Source organism: Nelumbo nucifera, chromosome 1, assembly GCF_055504915.1.
Source record: "Nelumbo nucifera cultivar China Antique chromosome 1, China Antique-T2T, whole genome shotgun sequence".
In the NCBI taxonomy this organism is placed as follows: domain Eukaryota; kingdom Viridiplantae; phylum Streptophyta; class Magnoliopsida; order Proteales; family Nelumbonaceae; genus Nelumbo; species Nelumbo nucifera.
In genome coordinates this window covers 185296685-185321582 of record NC_142649.1, presented here as the reverse complement: position 1 = coordinate 185321582, position 24898 = coordinate 185296685, and the positions used below count along the sequence as shown (strand labels likewise).

Genomic DNA, 24898 nt, shown 5'->3' with positions numbered 1-24898 from the left:
TTTTTCTAGATGTCAACAATTAGATGCAATAACTTTATAGTCTTAGTCATGGGAAGGGCAGACATTGCAAGGGATTCCAAAACCTTGAAAATAAATTCAAAGTAACCTTAAACACAAAAAAAAATAGTAATAAATCCACCAAATTGGAAAACCCAAAGAAAAAAAATTAGAAACTCAAGTTCAAAGTTCCGCTTTGAAACAAAGCTGAACATACATGCAATCAAAGAAAGAGACAAAGCAGATCGTCTTGTAAGAAAATAAAAAAAAAAAAAAAAAACATTGCGCACAAGAAAACCCAAAGAAAAAATAAAAGGGAAGAAATAAAATGGCGGTAAACCCTAGACTGTTTTGGAGGATCTTGAAGAAGAAGACCAAACACACAAAAAAAAAACAAAAAACAAAACAAAACAAAACAAAAGAAGAAAATGAAAAAAAAGGGAACATACCACACACACTCGAATAAAGCCAACAATAGAAGAAACTTTTGAATAGTGAAAATCCAAAAGCACAAAAACCATGGTTTTCGAACCGCCATTGACCCGAACGGACGGACATTTCAGCCTAGGAACTATCAAAGCAACCGGTTCCATTTTACCCCAATCCTGGTCCCTGGCCAAAAATTGTTAAATCGATCAACAACCTATTGACTCAGGCGGGTGAACTGCCAACCCGTTGACCCATCCAATGGTTTTTGATTGTTTCTTATTTTTTTAATTGGGAACCGTCTAGGCAACTAGTTCCGTTTTATCCTAATCCCGGTCCCTGGCCAAAAACTATTGAATCGATCAACAATCCATTGACCTTGGCGGCCGAACCGTCGACCTGTTGGCCCATCCAATGGTTTTTGGATGTTTTTTTATTGTTTCAATTTTTGTTGTCAAAATGGGCCATCCGTTCGAACTGGATGGTCGAACCGTCAACCCAAAAACCATTGGCCAACACGATTTTGTTTTCGGGTCGTATGAGTCACACGCTCAAATGACGTAACACGTATGATACTCTTTAATGGACCTCACACACTCAATTTTTTGCTTGTAATTTTTGTTGTTAGAATAGGCCATCCATCGAATCGGATGATCAAACCGCCATTTTTTTTAATTGAAAACCGTTCAGGCAACCGATTCCGTTTTACCCCAATCCTAGTCCATGGCCAAAACTGTTGAATCGGTTAATGACCCATTGACCCAGCCAGTCGAACCACCGACCGTTCAATGGTTTTTGGCTATTTTTTATATTTTTAATTTTTATTGTTAGAACGGGTCGTCCGTCCATTCGAATCGTCGACCAAAAACCGGTGATCAGAATGGTTTCATTTTCGGGTCGTATGATTCACGCACTTGAATGACATAACACGTATGATACTGCTTAATGGACCTCACACACAATTTTTCCCTATAATTTTTGTTGTCAAAACGAGTTGTCCATTCGAACCGAACGGTTGAACCGTCAACTTAAAAACTAGTGGTCAAAATGATTTTATAATTTTTTGCTTGTAATTTTTGTTGTCAAATTAGCCATTCATTCGAACGGAACGGTCAAACTATTAACTTGAAATCAATGATAGATAATGGTGAGACCACCCCTATCCAAGATATATATATATGCAACATGCAAAATCAAGAAAGCATTTGTATTAATGGGACCAGGGAAAGCGGCCAACTATCGAGAAGCATTTGTGTTGTGAACATTTATTTAATAAATAAGAGTGTTTGATTTGGCATTGTTATCATCATCATCGCAATGGTCTCTGTGATATCTATGTCTGTAGCGTGACATTAATTTTGTAATCAGGATCTTCTACCGTGCCGGTGGATTCACCGGGCGCGTGAACCCACCAATCTTAATCAACCACGTCGCTCAGTCCGCTGTTTCATGATGTTAACGCGTGAAACCACCGTTAGCATGGACTAGCCAGTTGAACCGGCCACAAAAAGAGAAACAGGACTCAAAAAAATTCGACCCGCATTCCTCCTCACAGAGTTTTGCTGCTTTTCCTCCACCGAGCCCTATCCATACGCCGGCGACTATACAACAGCGGACAATGACCCGTACCAGCGGCCACCGGCAGCGAAAGCTCTAGCGATATGTTTTTTTACCTCCTCTTCCTCTTCTTCTTCTTCTTCTTTTACTCCTCTTCTTCTTCTTTTTCCTCCTCTTCTGCGCTGCCGTTGCTGGTGGTGGTGGCGCTGGACATGTAACTGAGAAGTTGCCCAAGTTTTGAAACCATATTCTAGATTTTTCCGTCCTCATGCTACTGATGCTAGAAGCTTGTACCGGTCACCGCAGCGCAGAAGAAGAAGAAGCTATAAAACGTACCGCCGGAGCTATCGCCTCCGATGCCCGCCAGTGTGTGGATAGAGTTCGGTGCAGGAAAGCAGCAAAAACTCTGCAAAATGGAGGGAGAATGAGGAAGAACGCGCGTGTTGAACCAGTTAGTCCATGCCAACGGTTTGTTCACGCGTTAACGTCATGAAACAGTGGGCTGAGCGACGTGGTCGATTAAGGTTGTTGGGTTCACGCGTCCAGTGAACCCACCGATGCACAGAATGCGGATTCGTGCAATTTGGGTGAGCCCAATCCGATTTTGAACCACCGAGTCCGAAATTTACATGGGCTGATTGGGTTTGGATTTTTGGTTCTCAGGTTATCTTTTACATTTAATTCAAAATAGTATTAAATTAACCACTTAATACATAAAATTTATATGCTTTCCAATAATATGTAGGTTGATGGATAGGGTTTAGCTTAATACTATATCCTACTTGTAATGTATGGATTGTAGAATCTCAAAACTCGAGTTGCCCCAAAACTCATCCTTCAGAAAAAAAATAATAATAATGAAACAAAATCGCACCGTCAAGGGGGGTAGGGGTAGATACCCACCAGGTAGGTTAGAATTTGCAATCCCTAAGCCCGAGATGTTTAGTTAAGGTTGAGTTGAGCTTCAGTTGGTAAGCTTAGGCTTAACCTTGAATTGGACCAAGCTTAAGCTTGAGGTTTGAGACTTAGGATTGGATTGACCCTCAACTCGATACAACCTATTCAAGTTGCACCTAGCAGGGACCTGTGTAATGCACGGGCTTTGTTAAGCGAAAATTCCCACATTCCTTAGTCTAAAATATTTTATATTATAAATTATTTTTTTATTTATTTTTTAATAATACTACTATAACTTTTAAATTTATTTTTTTTTTAATTTAAATCTTTTGAATCAACCAACCAAACCAAAAAATGACCTAAACAAATATAACACAAGTTGGTTAGTTTTCACTAATGGTTGGTTGGTTTCGAGTGACCAACTCCCCAACCCGGCTAGGTCAATTTTGTTGGCCAAACAACCTACAACTAAATCGAAGCAACTCGTGAGCACTCCTAATTTTAGTTAAACTAATAGTTTAATCTCTAATAAATAGCAATGGTTTAATCTCCAATAATTATTGAAAATTTTTTATTGAATAACAAAACAAAAATAGATTTATACAAAATAATTGAAAATATATTTATCACAAAGATATAACAAATATAATTTTTTGTATATATAAATATATAAAAAAATATAGACTAAGATTTTAAAATTATTATTAATAAATATCAATTTTCTGAAAGTTATTTCTAGAATTATTAATTGATATAAGTGAAATAATATTTTTATTATTAGTAGATAAATAATTGCAATTATTATTATATTTTTTAATATCTATTAAAAAGACATTTTTCTGAAAGTTATTACCTATTTTTATATTTGAAGCTTCAATACCTCTAAATTATTTAATCTATTCTTCATTATTTAAATAATATTTAAAAAAATATTAATTATTTATATTTCATATTCTTATTATCAAATATTATTAAATGTATTATAATTATTTTTGTGTTTTTGATAAAATTTTTAAGGTTATTACATAAATTCTATATTTTATCTATTTTAATTGTTTTAAATAATATTTAAAATGTGATTTATTTATTAGTTTTTTAATATTTAAAATATTTAAAATAGTTACTTGCAATACTATTCATTTATTTAAATAATATCATTATTTAGTTATTTCAATATTATTTATTTATTTATTGAATTTCATAATGCATAAAATTATAAGTTATACTATTATTACATAATTTTGTTATTAATTTTTTAAAATATAAATTTATTATTAATTCAAATATTACGAAATATATTATAATGATTTTCTACTTTTAATAAAATTTTTAAGTTTATTTCATAATTTCGTTATTTTAACTATTTAAAGTTTAGTTATATTAAATATTTCGTTATTTAAAATATTCAGTTATTTAATTATTTAAATAAAATGCAAAATATATAAAATTTTTAATTTTATTTATTTTAAAGATATTACATAATATTAAATATTTTGTTATGTAATACTTATCTATTTTTAATATTTTATAATTTATAATATTTATTTATTGATTTTTTTAAATAGTATCTTTAAAATAATATTTAAATTTAATATTTCATAAATTATAATTTATATTTTGAGTACATTATTTTGTTATGAATTTCATAAAAGTATAAAATTATTAATAATCTGAATATTATTAAATCTATGATTTTTTTTGTGTTTCTAATAAATATTTTAAAGTTATTACATAATTTCATTATAATATTTAAATAATTCTTAAATTTTGTAATTCAAACTTTCTTTTGATAGATATAGATGAAAAGTGTGGGATAGGATAAATAGGAATTAGAGATAATTTTAGGAGAGAAACTCTCTACTAAATTAGAGATAATTTTAGGAGATATAATTAGGAATTATATATAATTTAGGAGAAAGTGGGGGATAGTGGTGCCACTTGGCTAGATTATATTAGAGTTTAGTAGAAAGAGATTTTAGGAATGGCTTTAGGAAGGGATATCCAAAAGGATATACATTCAGGAAAGAGGGGTGGGTGAGGCATGATGAGGTTTCATTGTAAGAGAGGGAGAGGGGAGTGATGAGGTGGTTTCATGAGAGAGCGAGGAAAGCTAAAATGAGAGGGGTTAAGAGTTAAGAGTTTTCCGTTGGGGTAATGGAGAAAGCTCAGGCCATGATGTGGCATCATCAGAGGCTTATGTGGTTGTTGCCAACATTGGACACTTAATCTTTGTTGGGCACAACAAAAAGCTTATACTGAAATTGCCCTTTAATGTTGGGTGGTTGGAAAATTAAAAAAAAAAAAGGCTTTTTAGTCTCTCTCTCTCTCTCTCAATCTCCCTCACACTCATCTTTATCTGCTCAACGATTATGTGAAATGTGATTTGAAATTAAATAAAAATGGTTTTTGATTTTTGTATTTATGTACTTTATATCAATTTATCTCATTCTCTCTCTCTACTTATCGTTCTCCCTCAATCTCTCTCATTCTCTTTCTCGGTCAATCTCTTATTCTCCCCTAATTTCTATCATTCTCCCTCAATTTCTCCCCGCTCCCTCTCTAGTTTATTTTCCTTACACACTTATATGGTCTTAATCAGATTGTATAAAAAACATGAGACCAACTTGGTATGGTTCAAAAATTATTACACCAATTTGATAAAAATTCACAAGAAGCTCTTGGCTATGAAATTTACACAAATTGGAGAGTGACAGAGATTGAGGGAGAATGAGATATTGACTAAGAGGGAGAGTGAGGGAGAAGAATGGGAAAGATTGAGGGAGAACAATAGGGAGAAAGGTTTTGATTTAGCTATAGACCGAAGCTAAGAGAGTGGGAGAAACAAAGACAGCAGGAGACCGAGAGGATTGTAAGAGTGAGAGAGAATGGAGGGAGATTGAGAGAGAAACCGAAAACCTATTTTTGGTATAGGTTTTTTGATGTGTCCAACATGGACTAAGAGTCCCATGTCAACAACAACCACATAAGCTTTCGGTGACATGGCAGGATTTTTTATAATTTGAAATGTATAACTGATTGTTAGAGTTTTGTTGGTTTTTGGACCAATCTACAACCTAATTTTAAATGTACAACCAACTTTCACTATAATTTTCCCTTTAAATTATATATTTTGTTTACATTATATAAAGTATTTTTTACTTATCGCACTTAATTTTTGTTTGTCTATGGTATCATTTGACTAAAACCACTAATCCACCATCTAAAAATAAAAATTGTATAACTTCTAGGTTGACATTAAATTTTGTATCACATTTCCATCATTGATAAAATTATTTCTTTTGTATAAACTTATTTTTGTTCAATATAATGAATGCACAACATTAGAGATGTACCCACTATTTTATTTTTTATAAATAAATAACATTAGATATGTGAACAAAATTTTCTCTATCTTTTTGTTTTTTATGATTCTTAGTATTTTCTATTATTACAAATTTTATTATTTGACTATGACATCATTTCATTTCTAGGTATATTTTGAATTTGACATTCCATTTTCATCATTAATAAAAATACTTCTTACAATTCATAGTTATTTATTTTCATTTTTATTATTTAATTATGGAATATTTATTAATCCATTTGACCCCAAATGGTCGAATTGCTTACCCACCACCGGGAGGAAAGAACATGGTTTTGTTTTCAAATTACTTTTCAAAATATTTATTTTTATGCTATTAAAATTAATATTATGGATTTAATTATAAGAATTTAATGATGAGAAAAATATATCTTAAATATAGGATTTAATGAGAGATAATAGGAAAATATTTTTATTTCCAAATGGTTTTAAATTTTACATTCCATTTCCATCATTAATAAAAATATTTATTATTTATCATACTTATTATTGTTTAATATGTATGTTAAAAAATGTTCTCAATTTTTTAATTTTATTAGTTAATCGTGGCAACATGGATTAACCCATTTGACCCAAAATGATTTAATTTCTTACCACTACATAGATGAAAACACTATTTTTGCTAGGTAGATTTTAAAAGTATAAGCTTTTATGTTATTGGAATTATTAATTTAGTAAGTATGTATTTAATTAATAGAACTTAATGATGAGAAGAAACAAAAATGATTTAAATATATGATTCAATGAACATGAATGCAAATTAATAACATAAATGTTGGATTTAATGAGAGAATTAAATGCATTTAATACCTTTGTATTACCTATTTTCAATTCATCTAATATTAAGAACCAATTGCCCTATTTTCATTTTTATTATTTAATTATAGAATTATTTATTAATCCATTGGTGCTTTTTAAAGTAATATAGATATAGGTTTTATATTGTTAAAAATATTGACATAGATTTAATTGGTAGCATTTATTAATGAAAATCCGAACTCCGCCCTTGGAGAGGGGGAAATATGTTATACCCAAACACTCAATGCAATAAGAGGGTGCTGTCGAGCCCTTTAACATAATTTTTTATATGAATCAAGTACTATGTGAAGTGTTCTATAAAAGCATTCCTTGTTCTGTATCTTAAAAGTCAACATACAATTCTTGCATCTACCATCAAACAATGTCTATTTGGAACTTGGATCCTTTTATTTGTTAGCCCAATTAAAGTTTTATCTAGCTCATTTTAGGAGATACATATATATACATATAAGTTAACAGAATGCAAAATTACCACCTCTCTCTCCTTCTCATGGATTTGGACTTGGTGAAAACCCATTTTTTTAATGAATGAAAACAGAAGGGGATAATAGACCAATATAAGAAATCAAAGGTTCGCTGGAAATCTTGAAGGGGACACTAAAGACTCCGATAAACCAGATACAATCCTCCTTGTTGTAAGAAGGACCCAATTAGCAAATCTCATAAGCTTTGGAGATATCCACTTTAGCAATCATAATACCCACATATGATTTCTTCTTCTTAGCAATAAGAGTTCGCATATGCTTAGGACCCAAGTATATAAAGTAAATCGCTGGTGTTTTAAAGTCTAGGAGCACCTCGCTTTAAGGAGTTAGGGTGATTCACAAAACCATGGTCTTGTTCTATGGGATGTTTGAATGACCATGGTATTGGACTAATTCTAACTGGCCCAGGTGCTCTCCTTTTTTAAAACAAGAATAAGTGGAAGGCTTCCCTTGTTTCTCCAATGGTTGTTGAACTTGGATTGCAAGAATTCCATGTGGTGGTTGATCATAGTAGCAATCCTCTAAATAACATTTATTGTATAGATCTCTGGCAAGATATAACGAATTGGTTCGGTTTGGAATTTGGATTCTGGTCTGGTAGGGATGCATACGGATTGGATCGGATTCAAATCAGGGTATATATATGAATTCGATTTGACATTGTTAAGAGCCGATCTAAATATCTAATCGGATCTTACAAGTACTAACCTGATCTGATTTAATTTTTTTAAAATTAATAAATTATTAAAAGAAAAATAAAATGTAATAATTTAAAAAAAAAAGAAAAAAATATAAGTATCTTTTCAACTATTTTCATCATATATATAGATGTTGTTTATAAAAAAAATAATAATTAATATAACAAATTTACAAAAATGAAATATAAATAAATAAATAACACATACACACACATATATATAGATAGATAGATAGATAGATATTGAATCGGATAAGGGGGTGATTCAAATCCGGTCTGATCTAATTAGACCCTATTTGCTGATCTGGCCTCATATGAAGATCCGAACAGGAGAGATCCGAATTTGACAAAATAGGACCGGATCAAAATCCGATCCATTTACACCCCTATGGTCTGTTATATTTTGAAAATTCAAAGAATAGTTAAAGACAAAAGAGTCTCTTTATCTACTTTAATAGCAAGGTGTAATGGAAAGTGAATTTCAAAAAGTTCAAGGATACTTGAAGGCCCTACTCGCTTTTCGGTGAGTTATTTATCCGGGTAAAGTTCAATGATACTTAAGGCATAATGGTCCATTTGGTTCATAGTCAAAATCGAAGTCGGAATCGGAATGGCCTATTATCATAGTCTGTTTGGTTCAAACAAGAATGGAAATAGGAATTGAAATCAACAAGAATGAGATTTCATTCCCAAAGGAGGGGCAGGGAATGGCCATTCCCTCAAATGGGTGAATGCCATTCCAATAGGAATGGGGATGGGATTCTGATTCTACCCAACCAAACAGCTGGAATCGGAATAGCCTATTTTGATTCCGATTCAAGACCCCTGTTCCTATGAACCAAACAGGGCTCAAGTTATACCATTGTTATGCAACATTCATAATCAACATAATGTTTCCCTTGTAAATGCTAAGATTGACATCATTTCCCCTTGCATCAAAGTTGAGATAGGAAGGTTGCAACAACTATCCAAGATGGATTTTAGAAATACAGGAAATTTTCATCAAGTACATAAAATAAAAAAAAAATAAAGAAATATGTAGGAAATTGTTGCAATGACAGTTTCAGTCGTCATCAGAACTTGGTAAGTTCTCTGCACCGCCATCAATTCTCGGCATCGTCGTATCAATGGCACAACTCTTTAGCTTCAAGGTAGACGACATTGAACAATGTCTTCTTTCAAGGGTTTGATATTTTAAAAGTTTTAAGTGGCACATGTCATCACATGATACGAAGACCTGACAAGTTGTTAACAGTAGGGACCTATTAGACACATTTTGAAAGTTCAAGGTATTGCATAGACATGTTTTTTAAGTTCAGGGACTGAATTGACACAACCCCTAAAGTTCAGGGTACTAGTAAGGAATTTTCCCTAAATTTTAAATGAAGATTAGCGATTTATATGTTTTTATGTGTTTTAATCAAATAATTGAAATTTTTTATTTTTGTTCATGTTATTTTACTTGTTTATTGCTCATAGGGGTGCCAATTGGACTAGATTTTGGTCTAATTCGATCCAGTCCAATGTGAGTCTGTTATAAATGGACCATGTCCAATCCAATCCAATGAATATCTTGGACCGGTCCAATTCAATGTCTGGACCATTCAATATGTTCAAATTCATTTTGATTTAGATTGAATTGGTCCAATCCAATCTAATAAATATTTTGGACCGGTCCAATTCAATGTTTGGACCGTCCATTCGTCCAATATGTTCAAATTCATTTTGATTTAGATTGATTTCAACCCAAACTGTTCCATTGACACCTATATTCTTATCTTATATCAATGGACCAGATATTGTCTTAATCCAATCCAATCTAATATAGATTTATTGTAGACGAAACAGGTCCAATCCAATCTAATAAATATTTTGGACCAGATTGGTCCAATTCAATATGTCATGTTGGTTCATCCAATCAGTCCAAATTGGTTTTGGACTAGACAGGTCCAATCCAAAATCGGTCCATTGACACCCTTAATTGCTCACATGGAACAATAAAATTTTGATGTTTATTGCTCATATGTTATATTACTTGCTTATTTTAAATTTTATGTGAAATAAGATTAATGATTCATATGTTTCTTATGTGTTTTAATCAAATAATTAAAATTTTTGGGGAGGGTTTTTCATTTTCATGTGCTAGGAGTATACTTGGCTAAAAGCTGATCCAGCCCAACCCAACTTTCTAAAAATGGTGCCCTATTTAGTGTCTTAGACAAGAAAGCAACATGACTCGACTTTGGCCTGTGAAGACTTTGGGTTGAGTCGTGGGTTTGGTCACCTCTTTTCACACCAATGTTGTGAAGACTTGGATGATTGGATTGTTTAAACCCAATGATTAAATTTGTATTTTTTGTAAAAACCGTTGACATAGTCAATTACTAATTGACTTAGGTGATTGAACCATTAACCCATCAGGCATGTGGGTTAAATCTCTAACTTAAATATTTAGGGTTAAGATCTAACCATTGCCAATCCAAAGCAAAATCTACGAGTTGACATGTTCACAGGTTGGGTGGGGCTTAGAATTAATTCTAGATTAGTATCTTGCACCAAGCTCAACCCTTATATTATATAAAGTATGCATGAATTTAAAATGTGAAGCAATAGAAACCTCGGAATAGTTGGTTTCAACCATATATACCACATTTGTTGTTAATCTTTTTCTTATCTTGGACGCTCCAAACATTTCCTATTTCAAATTTCAGGGGACGGTAAGATGTTTAGAGTTCAGATTTTAGAGGAGGGAAAGATGTTTAGACATTGTTCAATATAGTTGGTTGATAATGAAAGTTAGATAGCACCTAAAGGGCATTTTTGTCCTTTCACATGCCACCGCTTAATATCTATTAATGATTTTGGACCAAATTCATAGTTTTCAGTAGTGGCATATTTTGAAGTTTGGGATCTAACGTGAGACTAAGGGCTTGTTCGTTTGCTCTGAAGTCTGATATCTGAAAGTGCAATAATTACATTAAGAGGTATACTGGTATTGGTGAACTTTTCTTTCCTCTGAACTCTGAATGCAGAGAATGTTATTTTGAACTCTAAATTCTGAAAATTATCAAATATCCATTTTGACCCCATATATGAGAGTTTTTATTTGTCTTTTTGGGGGTATCATTGGAAAACAAAAAATTGTATGATTACACTTTAAGAGATAAGAGATGAGAAGAAACGAATAACTATTTTTCTCTTAAAGTTAAAAGATTCCTATTAAGAGATAAGAGTTAAGAGGAAATGAACATGCCCTAACCCTAAAGGACAAGTAGGGTGCAAACGAAACGAATGAGATCGGATTTGAATCAGGGTATATTTGAATCTGATCCGAAGATCCAATTAGATCTGATATGACTCAATTTGAATTCGAATCATATCGGTAGGTCAGATTTTCGGATCTAATCTGATCCGACTTGTTTTCTTTAAAAATTAATAAATTATTAAAATAATTATAAAAATATACTAATTTAAATAAAGTTAAAGACAAAAAATACAAGTATTTTTTAATTATTTTTGATGGAGCACGATCTGGATGCTCCTAGTTGGAGGATGATTTGGAACTTGGTTACGTGGCGAGCTGGTTCGGTCTGCAAAACAGTAAGCTCAAAGAACCCGTGGTGGCTAACCCGGCGAGGTCGCTCCGATGCTTAAGTTAGTATTGCGAGCTGAAAGTTGAATATAAGTGTACTAATGAGCAAATAATCGCGCGTACCTGGGCCCTGGAGGGGTTGTTTACCCTTATATAGTTGAATTGTCGTGGGTCTCACGAAACGGTTTCAGGATCTTTGGCCTGAGTGGATGAGATTTGTTTTCACTTTAGTTGGGGAGTAATGTATCAGTTAATGAAGTCTATCGTCTTTGCCCGATCCGGGCGGGGAGAGGATAAGGCTAGCCATTATGCAGCGTGATCCCGTGAGGTTCAAAGTTCGCTGGGAAGCTTCTGGAGTCGATTACATGTCACTTTGGTTCTTGGGCCCCGAATTGGATTAGGTATCGAGGTGCCTCTATGCCGAGGTGACTTTATGCCGAGGTGGATTTGTACCGAGGTGACCGAACACCCGAGCTCTAAAAACTGTTGACTAGGCTCCTTTTGCTGAATTGTCATCCTTCAGGCAGATCGCGTCCACATGACCTTTACTTAATAGGTTGTGCCAAATCACCCCTCATCAATTGCCCCCCACTTCTCATGCCAGGGGTCCTGACCCAGTGCGGGGAGTTCGTGATGAGCCTAGGTAGATTTGGCACGAGGTCTAGGTGAAGTGGAGGGCGGACCATTGGTCGGACCTGTTCAACCGCTTGGCTCAACTAGGAGGTGACCCACGTCAAGCCGATTATAGCCTCCGCAGGTGTTAGAACTTGTGCTAAACTGATTTCAACATCGGGAAGCGTGCAACCGATTTTCCTAGGAGTCATTGGATCGTACAAATCTCGACCGTTGATTCCCAGATATACTAGTTATAAATAGGGGCCAAAGGGCCCATTTTCTTTGCCACAAAACCGCAAATCTAGAGTCCTTGAGGTCGCATTCAAGTATCCCAGCTCGGTGTTAGCTATTCCTAGGCTGAGGTTGTCTTGCTCTTTTCGTTCTTCCTTTGGTGAGTTCGCCTTCCTTTGCTTTCGATTTTGTTTTCCTTTCTGTTAGTATGTCTAGCCTTAGTTTAGATAGCCTTTTAGATGGGAGCGGCGAATCTGCTATGGCCGAGGTGGGAACTTCAGCACAGACCACGGAGCCTCATCCTGCCGAGGTGGGAACTTTGGCATAGGATGTGGACTCCAATCCGTCCGGGGCGGACTCACCTCGGCGAGAGCGAGAGGCATTCGGAAGGTCGACCTCCACATCATACCGAGGTCTCCTCTGGACAGCTTCGGTACCTCTACCATGACAGCAGATAGGCTCCTATCTCTGGTAGCTCGGTACAGACTTCCCAACGACCCTGTATACAGTATTCCCTTAGGCAACTTTCCTAGGGATCAAGGTTATGACTGGATTGTGATTTTCGAGGAGCAGCTCGTAGCTGGGCTGCGTCTTCCACTCCACCCTTTCATAATCGAATTTATTAAGTTCTTTGACATTGCCATAGACCAGCTACATTCGAACTCCATACGTAACATCGTAGGTACCATTGCCATTTTCCACGATTACAACCGACCTCTAGACCTCGACATCTTCTCTTTGACCCTTTCCATCAAGAAGAACTCATCCTGTGTTCTACCCGAGCACAGGCGAAGTTATTATGTCTCCTCGCCCCGGGTACAAGCTGTTGCACGAGCTCCCTAACAAGGTCTTGGCCTGGAAGAGACGCTACTTCGTGGTCCGTAACACCAAGGGGTGGCCTTTCCCAACTCACTAAAGGGTAGCCATCTAGGACCCCGACGTCAGACTGGACCCGAAGACAAGGGAGGAGGTCCAATCTTGGGCGAAGCTCGACCTAAAGTTCGTAAACTTCATGACCGAGGAGAAGCTCATGCAAGCCAGTCTGAGCCCTCCTAGTAGGTCGCTAACTGTTGCACCTTTTTCCTGTTTGTTTTACTTCGGTGTCGTATCTAGCTTAGTTCATCACTTGTCGCAGTTGCCATGGATGACATCCCCGCCGACGAGCTCTTCGGGAGCATGTAGAAGGGAAAGAAGAAGAAGAGGGCCTCCAAGAAGGCTTGCCTCCATACCGAGACCACTATCTTTGATGTTGCCGCCTTTGCCCCCGAACACCCACTCGTCCCCGAATAGCCTCCTGTGATCGACTTGGTTGAAGAGGACCCATGCAAGGCCACTCCACCCCGCGTGCCCGAGGAAACATCTTCAGAGCCTCAGCCTGTACCAACGACCACCACTTCTTCGGGCAGCAATACTTCAATCTGGAGCATTTTGACCCCAAAGTTTGCCCTTCTTAAGAGAAAGGATGCGGTGTTTGCCGATGAAGTCACTCGTTGGGCTAACTTGCCGGTTGCTCAGCTCGGGGCCCAAGCGGCCACCGCACTGTATGGTGGTACGTACTTAGCCTTCAAGTTGCTTTATACTTAGATTTTTCTTCATACTAATACTTGTTCTCTTCTCTTGGCAGCTAAACTCCTCTATCCACCTTGGCCTACCAGTCCGAGGTAAACTTAAAGCGAGCTCTCGAAGCCGAGGAGTCCTCCCGAAGTGCCTACTTCGAGCTCAACTTAGCTCGCAGTGTGATCAACCAGCTAAAAAATGATGCACGAGCTAAGAAGGAGCTATTGACTCTGGTTATGACGGAGAAGAAAGAGTTCGAGGCGGAGAAGCAGCTCAAGGTGCACGTGGTGGTCATAAAGAGGGAGATCGAGAACCTCGAGGCTCTTGTGAAGGGGCGGACTGAAATCCTGCTTTTGGCGATGGAGGATGCCAAGGTCAAGGCGGTCGAGGAGTACAAGTTTTCGGCGGAGCTTCGAGAGAGGTTGGTCGAGGCTGGAACAACGGGCTACCGCAAGGGGTTTAAGCTCAGTAGGTGGTTGACTTGGCATGAATCTCCACACCTCGACCACAGCGCCATCACCACTTCTAAGATCACCAAGGAGATGGCCGTTGAAGCTGCCAAGGATCTGGACTCTGAGGGGTAGAGCAACGATGACCTTCTCGACAACGAGATAGTGGGAGAGGGAGAGGAGGCTGATGTCGCCAGGGACTGTATGGAGACAGATCTGCCTGCTGAAGCCTCAGTTGGGGATGAGGAGCCCCAAATTAACTAATGCTTCTTTTCTTGGACCCCCCCTTTGTAAATACTTGATGTCTCGAGCCTCCGAGCTCAACTAAACAGTTGTAGTCTTTCTTCTTTCTCTTTTTTTTTTTTTTACTATGTACTCGAAGCATCTTATCAAATGGAATACAAGCATTTTGCAAAACTTTCCATGTGCAAAATTTGTCTAAGTGTAGATCACTCCGAATCTCGCGAGTTAGACCATATAGGAGCGAAGTTTTTCTAAGTATAGATTATTCCTGAACTCGAATAGGAACAATCGTTATTGTACGCCGGGGCGAGAAAACACTGTAGGGTGTACATACCCAACTTGTCTACACCCGGGCTACTTTGCCTTACCCATGCCAAAGCGACTAGGTTTTGACGAGCCCGTGTCAAAGGGGCGACTAGGACTTCTCTGCTCATGCCGAAGAGGCGAATGGGTCTTATATCGTGCCAAGGTCTTTTGTTAGCTCGGCATTATAGCCCTTAGGCTTGTGGGAGTGACTTAAGGTCCTCTTTCCATTTCAGTAGTCTTGGGGACTTGGTTAATTCTCAACTGCTCTAGAGTCGTGAGCTCATAGGTAGTACCTTCTTAGGTTGTCGACATTCCAGGCTCGAGGTACCTACTTCCCTTCCATGGTGTCGAGCTTATATGTGCCTTCCCTGAACACATGGCTTACGCGGTACGGACCTTCCCAATTCGGTCTGAGCTTACCCACGCCGGTCTCTGGTACCATAACCTTCCGGAGGACCAGGTCGCCGACACGAAACTGTCGTTTCCTCACCCGGGCATTATATTACCGAGTTACTCTCTACTGGTAAGCCGTTGTTCAAATGTAGGCCAAGTCCCGTACCTCTTCTATCATGTTCAAGTTGTTACAGAGCTCGTCATCGTTTGCTTCCCCGTCGTAAGCCTCGAGTCGCAACGTTGGTGCTTCGATCTCTGCTGGGATCACCGCTTCTTTACCATACGTGAGGTTGAAGGGTATTTCACCCGTCGCGGTCTTGATGGTAGTTCGGTAGGCCCAAAGGATAGTAGGCAACTCATCTACCCACAATCCCTTATTTCAAGCCAGGCGATCTTTCAGTCCACGGATAATCGCTCTGTTTGTCACTTCATCTTGTCCATTCGCTTACGAGTGTGCCACCGAGGTGAAATTTTGCTGGATTCCCATCTCGACACACCAGTTCTCGAACTTGATGTCTCCGAACTTGCTATGAGGGTTACCAAGGGCTCGGCCTCCACCCACCTCGTAAAGTGATGTCTATCCCCCATTGAGCAAAAGGCCACGGGCTGGTGAGGTATTTCAGATCGGCAGCAGGTAGCCAAGGGATGTTGGCGTGCCTTTGGCAATTATCACACTTCCTGACGAACTCAAGGGTGTCTGCCTTCATGGTAGGCCAGTAATATCCTTACCTCAGCGCCTTCTGGGCAAGTGCCCTACCCCCTAGGTTCCCTCCGCAGAGTCTCTCATGGATGACGCACAATACTTGATCCGCTTCTGAAGGTCGCAAGCAACGTAGGTAGGAAAGCATGAAGGATCTCCTATACAACCACCCATCGATCAAAACATATCGGGCTGACTGTCGCTCTACCTTCCGAGCTGCATTGTGTTCTGTTGGCAGGGTCCCGTGGAGCAGATAATCAACGAACGGGTCTATCTAACTCGATTCCACTACTGACACGGGAGCAACCTCTTTTGCCCCCCTGAAAATGCTAGGGCGAGACAGGTCTTCGATATATACTGTCCGCTTCGTGTTCTCACTAGTACTGGCCAATCGAGAGAATGCATCGGCCTCAGCGTTCTCGGACCTCGGTATCTGCCTAATGAAGTAAGAGTGGAAGTTTGACAGAATCTCTTTAACCTTGGCTAGGTATGCTGCCATGGTTTGGTCACAAGCCTTGTAATCATCGTTAACCTGGTTGACCACCAACTGTGAATCACTACATACGATGAGGTGTTTGGCCCCATCTCCTTTGCTAGGTTAAGCCCAGTAATTAAAGCCTCGTACTCTGCCTCATTTTTCAACGCTTCAAATCCGAACCGGAGAGCGTACTCCAGCTTCACCTCGCTTGGCCCGTACAACATCAGTCCAACACCGCTTCCTCGCAAATTCGACGAGCCATCAACGTGGAGGATCCAGGGCTCCTCGTCCCACGTTGGTCTAACCTTGACAGGGACCGGTGCCACACTGGTTAATGCCTCTGACGTATTGGCGAGCTTAGTCAGTTCTGGGGTCGGCATGCTGAACGCGCACTTTGCTACGAAATTCGCCAAGACTTGGGCTTTAATCGCTAGGCGGGGCTCAAATTGGATGTCGTATTTGCTCAGTTCGATGGACCACTTGGTTAATTTTCTAGACACCTCAGGCTTGAGCAAAATCTGTCTCAGGGGTCTGTTGGTGAGGACGACGATAGTGTGGGTTTGGAAGTATGAGCGTAGTTTTCGGGTTGCTATGACCAGTGCGTATGCTAGTTTCTCGATCTTGGGATACCTGGTTTCGACATCCTACAAAACTTTACTAACATAGTAGACGGGTCGTTGGACCCGGTCTACTTCTCTAATTAGTACCGAGCTGACTACCTCGTCACTCGCGGAGAGGTACAACTTTAACTCATTTCCTTCTTCAGGTCAGGTTAGAACCAATGCAGTACTTAGGTACCTTTTCAGCTCGTTAAACGCGAGTTGGCACTTCTCGGTCCATTCGAAGTACTCGTTCTTTTTTATTGCCTTGAAAAAAGGAAGGCATCGACCCACCGACTTAGACATGAACCGGCCTAGGGCGGCTACCCAGCCAGTCAGCCTTTGGACTTCCTTTATTTTCTGGGGTGGTCTCATATCTAAAATAGCTTTAATTTTTTCCGGGTTGGCTTCGATGCCACGTCGGTTCACTATGTAACCTAAGAATTTAACCAACGTGACCCCGAAGACAAACTTGTTCAGGTTTAACTTCATATTATACTTTCTTAAAATTTGAAAAACATCATTTAAATCGTTTAGTAAAGAGTTCGAATATTGGGTCTTCACGATCATGTCATCAACATAACATTCCACTTTATTGCCGACCAATGACTTAAAAACTTTATTTACAAGTTGTTGGAACGTTGCCCCAGCGTTTTTCAAACCAAAGGGCATAACTTTATAATAGTATAGCCCGAGTTCGGTTATAAATGCGGTCTTGTCTTGGTCAGTAGGGTCCATCCTAATTTGGTTGTAGCTGGAGTAGGCATCTAGAAAACTCAGCAACTCGTGCCCCGAGGTTGCATCTACTAGGTGGTCAATTTTGGGCAGTGGGAAGCAATCTTTCGGGCAGGCTCTGTTCAGGTCAGTGTAGTCGGCGCACATGCGCCACTTGTCATTGGCCTTCTTCACCAGCATCAGATTGGAAACCCAGCTCAGGTAATGGACTTCCCTAATGAAGTCTGTGGCGAGGAGCTTCCCGACCTCCTCATTGACTACCCTCCACTGCTTTGGGGCGAGGTTGCGTTTTCTTTGTCTTACTTGTCAGACTAGAGGGTCTACATTAAGTTTATGATTTATTACTTTAGGGTCAATTCCGGGCATCTCCTCCGTAGACCAAGCAAAGATATCTAGATTTTTAAGTAAGAAACATACAAGTTGAGTTTGAAGCGGTTCGCTGATCAAGGCACCGATCTAAAGAGTTTTGGTCGGCTTGGTCTCAGAAATCGGTATGTGGACCATTTCTTTTGTCGGGGCAGCTCGCTCCTCTGTATGCTCCGTTGGTTGTTCGAGCTTGACGTCCTCCGCCAGGTTTGCCTTTCCTTTCAGGGCGGCCACGTAGCACTTACGGGATTTGCATTGGTCACCTTGCACGACACCCGCACCGTAATCAGTTGGGAACTTCATCTCTAAGTAATAGGTAGACACTGTCACATGTAGAACATGTGTGATAGATTGACCTATGATCGCATTATAGGGGGATGGAGTCGCGATCACCAGAAAAGTGTGCTCGAATCGTATGATGTTCAGCCACGTGCCTGCCTCCACTGGTACTGTGACCTAGCCAAGGGGTCTGACCTCTTCTCCGCTGAACCCTACCAAGGTTGCGCCTGTTGGCTTCAGGTTGCTCCATTGTAACTATAGCTTATCAAATGTCTCCTTGAAGAGGATATCCGTCGAGCTGCCCGAGTCCACCAGAATCCGCTTCACTTCGAAGTCGTTGATTTTGAGTTTTACGACTAAGGCATCATCATGTGGATACTAAATCCCACGCGCATCGTCCTCAGTGAAGTAGATAGGTTCTTTGAGTCGAGGTCGCTTTGGCAGGTTTTCGCCTTCACTTTGCAACTCACAGACCGATGTCCTCCCTGCTACCGATGTGCACCCGCAATGATGGACCCACCGGTGATCATATTGATCACATCGCGGACTAGTCTCTCCTCTGGTAATTGCCGAGGTGGTTGCTCGTTCTGCCTGCTAGTCTCGGGGGCATTCCTTCTCTGGTCTCCCTGTCAGTATCCTTGCCCTCTCTCTTTCCGCAAGATGAAATTCTTCAGGTACCCGCGACAGATGAGCTCCTTGATCTCATCGTGAAGATTCCTACAATTCTATGTGTTGTGACCGTGATCCCAGTGGAAGTGGCGGTAGACGTTTGGGTTTCTTGTTGCTGGATCTCCCCTTAGCCTAGGTGGCCATCTAACGATGGAGGAGTCCTTGATAGCTATTAGGATCTCTCCTCTCTTTGCGTTAAGGAGGTGTAGTTAGTTTACTCTACTGGAGGGGTCTTGGAACGCCGACCTGACTTGTAGCCGCGGAGGGGGACTTACTTCTCGAACGTGGGGATTTTGCTTCTTTTTCTGCTCGGGGGCTTACTTTTCTTTCTTTTTTGCTTGTCCCTTTGTCTTCTCTCTTCCTCTTTTCACCCGGCAGATTGTCAATCTTTTGGTTGATTTCCTCTTTGATGCCGATGAACTGATCAACCAACTTGAGGAACTCGGTGATGTTCTTCAGTTTGTTTGCTACCATATGCCACTTGAACTCTTTGTGGGTGATCCCCTTCTTCGTTGCAGTGAGGTGCACCACTGGATCGAGGTCTGGTATCTACAGGCACGTTTCATTGAAGCGCTTAATGTAGCTTTTAGTAGAATCTCCTTCCTTCTGCACCACGTTCAGAAGGCTCTCCTGTGACTTCGGGCACTTCTTACTAGTGATGATGTGTGCCATGAACTGGTCGGCAAACTTAGCCCAGCTCTTGGTGGAGCCCGATGTGAGGTTCCTATACCAGGTCCGAACTACTCCTCTGAATGTGGTGGAGAAGGCCATACACATGCAGGCTTTGTCAGCCCCAACGAGGTGCATCTGAGACTTGAAGGCATCCATCCACGTGGTCACTGGGGTCGAACAACCCATCACACTTGTCTAGCGGGGGGACCTTGAAGTCCTTTGGCATTGGGGCCGCTAGGAGCTCGGGTGACAGGGGGATGGCCGGCTCAGTAGAGCAGGCGCAGTCTTCGTCGCCATCGAGCTCACCTCTTCTCTTTCTTTGGTTTGCTTCACTGGCTGGCTAGGCTTTGCTGGTGGACTGTTTCTGGCTGAAGAGCGACGAGTTTTGTGACGATGCCATTGTTGCTTCTTCGTCGGCTCGACGTTGGTGCTACTGACTTCAGTCTGGTCTGGTACCTCGACCCTAGTTCTCTCATGCTCCCGAACACTGTCGCGAGGTGAATCGGGGTTCCTTCTCGCTGACTCCTCTTGGTTATGAAGCTTGCGCTGGTCATGGTGAGGCGTGGAGGGGGCTTGCCTTGAGTCTGCGCCCTAGGCTCCAAGCTGGTGATCTTCTCTCCGCGGCTTGTTGTTCTCAGGCCATGAGTGCTGCAGTTGGTTGGCTCTGTTGGGCTGGTTGACTTCAGGCCTGTCTCCCGGGTTCCCCCTCTGAGAGACCAGGAAAGTGCATTGCCCGTCCGTCCTGCCTTGTGGTGGAGTCTAGTTCCTGGGGAGTATTGGTACCTGCGATGTCCCCTCGCCCCGATGGGTGAATCAGCGGACATCCTATGCGGATCTATGCAGGCTCGGGTGCAAGGGTGGAAATTGCCGCTGGTAGAGGAAGTATTGCTGGAACTATTGGACTTGTTGCATCTGGATTTGCATCGTCCGGACACATTGAACCAAGTCATCGAACTGAGAGTGCCCGACTTTGGGGGGAATCACTGATGGCTCTAAGAAGGCGGTGCCGACCTGGGGGAGCGGGATGCTCACTTGCGGGATGGTCTGCGGTACAAACAGTGATGGAACCCTCGAAACTGTGAGGGGAATGGTAAACTGACCGATACACACCGTGGGACCTTGAGGGAGATTTGATTGCTGATCTTGCCCCTCGGTGGCGATCATGTCTATACCTTTCCCAGTGTTGCTGGAAGAGTCCATTGATAGTAAGATAAAGGTTGGAATGACCTTTCGATCGATTCCACAAACAACACCAAATGATGGAGCACGGTCTGGATGCTCCTAGCTGGAGGATGATCTGGAACTTGGCTGCGTAGCGAGCTGGTTCAATCTACAAAATAGTGAAGCTCAAAGAACCCGAGATAGCTAACCCGACGATGTCACTCTGATGCTTAAGTTAGTATTGCGAGCTGAAAGTTGAATGATAAGTGTATTAGTGAGCAAATAATCGCGCATACCTGGGCCCTGGAGGGGTTGTTGCCCTTATATAGCTGAGCTGGCAAGGGTCTTACGAAACGGTTATGGGATATTCGGCCTGAGTAGATGAGATCCGTTTTTGCTTTAGTTGGGGAGTAACGTGTCACTTAATGAAGTCTATCGTCTCCACCCGATCTAGGCGGGGAGAGGATAAGGCCAGCCGTTACGCGGCGTAATCCCGTGAGGTTCAGAGTTCGCTGGGAAGCTTCTAGAGTCGATTACGTGCCACTTCGGTTCTTGGGCCTCGAATTGGATTAGGTATCGAGGTGCCTCTATGTTGAGGTGACTTTATGCCGAGGTGGCTTTGTGCCGAGGTGATTGAACACCTGAGCTCTAAAAACTGCTTAGGCTCCTTTTGCTGAATTGTCATCCTTTGGGCAAATCGCGTCCACGTGACCTTTACTTTCTAGGTCGTGCCAAATCACCCCTCATCAATTTTCATTATATATATATATTTAAAAAAAAAAAAATATTTTAACAAAATTATAAAAATATAATATAAAAATATATTTATAAATAAATAAATAAATAACGTATATATATGTATTATATATATTTATATTTATAAATATATAATATCGGATCGGATCTTCTCGAATCGGATAAGGGATCCAAATTCGATGCAAAAATTCAAATAGGGGTGATCCAAATTCAACCAAATAAGATCGGATTTCGAATCGATGACCCGATTCATTTGTACCTCTAAGGACAAGGTATTAATTTGAAATTTACCTTTTTTTAATTATATGTAATAGTATAATGCTGGGCTCAGGCTCGAACTGGACTGCCCAGCATAGTCGGGCCTATTAATTACAGCCCATGCTCGAAACCGAACCCGATCACACAGGCCTGAAACCTGAACCTGAAGTTTTGTGCAAGTCCGAAAAATAACGGGCCGGGCCAGCTCGTCGGGCTACCCCGCCCATCAGCCAATCAACATGTCTACTAAGGAGAGTTTGGATTCTTACCCATCAACAAATCAACATGTCTAATACGGAGAGTAATAACGGGCCGGGCCAAAAAAAGAGGGTAGGGTCTTGAATTTACGAAACCTTCTCCCAACACTCTTCAGGTCAAAAGGTAAGTCCTCCCAAAACTCCCGTCTTTGAACAGATTTCAATTCCTCTGCTATTTTCTCGATCGCTTCTTTCATCATCTCATCGCGGTTTCAGCTTCAAAGTTCTGTAATTCCAGATATTTGGGTGTTTAGGAATCTGTCAATTCATTCTTTTCCCGTTGGTTTCGTGCTTGATCGCTTAAACTCGTTATTGATTTTTTTTTTTTTTTTCGGGAAAAAGATCAGTAGGAGTAATAGATCGTTGGATTTGAAGTGTCAACAAAACACTTCTTACAGCAAAACTGAAAGTTCTTGATTGAAGACAAGTTATTTTTGGAAATTCCTTGTATTTTGGTTGAAGTAGCTTTTACCTGTTTCTGAATGTTTGATACGAAACTATGCTCTACCATTAGTTTCTCTTTCAGGTGTTTGTGTTTACAGATTGTACGAGTTATTGCTCTTAGTTGCTTTTGGATGTTGCATTCGTTATTGCACTGTTTTTTGAGGTAATTTTCTCTTTTTTCTTTTTTTTTTCCTGCATGTCACTTGTGTGTTCACTTTCTTTTCTGTTGTTTGTTTTGCAGGTTGCATGAATTTCTCCTGTTCAGATTACACCGGAGAAATTATGCAGCAAGGAACACGATATTTCTAGGGTTTTCCTCTTCACGGGATTTTAGTTTCTGCGGGGAATAACGAATCAACTATTTAAATTTGAATAGAAACGTTTATTTATTCTATAATGGAACCGCTATGGAAGCTCGCCTATTTGCTCGAGCCCGCCTCCGTCACTCTCATTTTGACTGCAGTAGCTGTAACCTTCGGATCGGCATTTCGAGCTCTGAATTACGGGAAAGACATGGAACGAAACCGTGATTTGTCGGAGGCGTCCATCACATTGGATGGGTCCCAAGCGCTCATGATCCCTATATTGAGCTCTTGCAGCCTGCTTTTGATGTTCTACCTGTTCTCATCAGTCTCGCAGCTTCTCACTGCGTTCACGGCCGTGGCCTCGGTCTCTTCCCTCTTCTTCTGCCTTTACCCTTATGTCACTTATATCAGGTCAATATTCGGCTTGGTGGATCCTTATGTTTCTCGATGCTGTTCGAAATCGTTCACTCGAAGCCAAGGGATCCTGGTTTTGGTGTGCATTGGAATCGTCGTAGCATGGCTTGTCTCTGGGCACTGGGTGCTGAACAACTTGCTTGGCATCTCTATTTGTATTGCATTTGTTAGCCATGTCCGCCTTCCAAACATCAAAATATGTGTAATTCTGCTCGTTTGCCTGTTCGTGTATGACATATTCTGGGTTTTTTTCTCCGAGAGGTTCTTTGGAGCAAATGTTATGGTGTCCGTTGCTACACAACAAGCGTCTAATCCTGTTCACACTGTTGCAAATAGTTTGAGCCTTCCAGGGCTTCAGATGATAACCAAGAAGCTGGAGTTGCCGGTGAAGATTGTATTTCCCAGGGATTTGTTGGGTGGAATGGTTCCCGGAGGCAACACGTCAGACTTCATGATGCTTGGGCTTGGTGACATGGTATGACATTTTATTTTCTTCAGTGATTAAACTGCGACTTCTTGCATACATGGAAGATGGTGTTTTAGCAACATCTATAGCAATGCAATGATTTGTAGCCACATGCTATGCTGCATGGGAGGTTATTTTGCTGGTTTTCTTCTAGTAGCAAAGAACTGCCAGAAAATAACAAAGAGAGAAGAAATCATGTGTTTCTCCAAAACTAATTTAAAGAGAATAAAGAAGTAGACATGTCTAAGAAAGAAGAAAACTTAATTCATTGATGCATTGGGTGCCTTATTTGAACAGAATTACATGTATTTATAGAACTCTTTTTCCTGAGTGGAATGGAAATTCTGCAATTGCAGCTAACTTCTAATTAGAAACCTAGGACTTAGAAACCACTAAGACACCAAAAATAAGAACCAGAAAATAATAACTTCTAACATAGAAGCTAATATTTCAATGATATAGAAAGCTGCTAAACTAAGCAACTAACCTTCTAGTTGGCATAGAAGGAAAAAACTGTCAGGTGTCAGCTTCCTAATCTTGGTGCAAGTATTGATTCTTCCTCCTTTCATATGTTTTGGCAACTCTGAGATGCTCAAATCTCTCAAAAAATTAATTTTCTGTATCTTCTATTGCTGTAGAAGGCTGAACTACATCAATCACCCTACCTTTGCGAATTGCTATATCTCTCAGCAT

At 40.2% G+C, this 24898-nt stretch overlaps 1 protein-coding gene across 11 annotated transcripts in view; it reads left to right on the top strand.

Annotated features, from left to right (window-relative positions):
• Nucleotides 1-22596: 22596 nt before the first annotated feature.
• The window catches only part of LOC104596066 (signal peptide peptidase-like 1), a 42605-nt gene continuing 40303 nt past the window's right edge, over nucleotides 22597-24898 (top strand). For 4 of the 11 annotated variants that reach the window (XR_016080774.1, XM_010257078.1, XM_088895589.1 and 1 more), the window contains exons 1-2: nucleotides 22707-23183; nucleotides 23262-24214. Coding sequence is in view for 10 of the 11 variants with exons in the window: in XM_010257078.1 (XP_010255380.1) it covers nucleotides 23417-24214 (798 nt within the window). In the remaining variant the exon portion in view is untranslated. The other 7 variants (XM_088895591.1, XM_088895590.1, XM_010257081.2 and 4 more) reach the window with 7 other exon arrangements.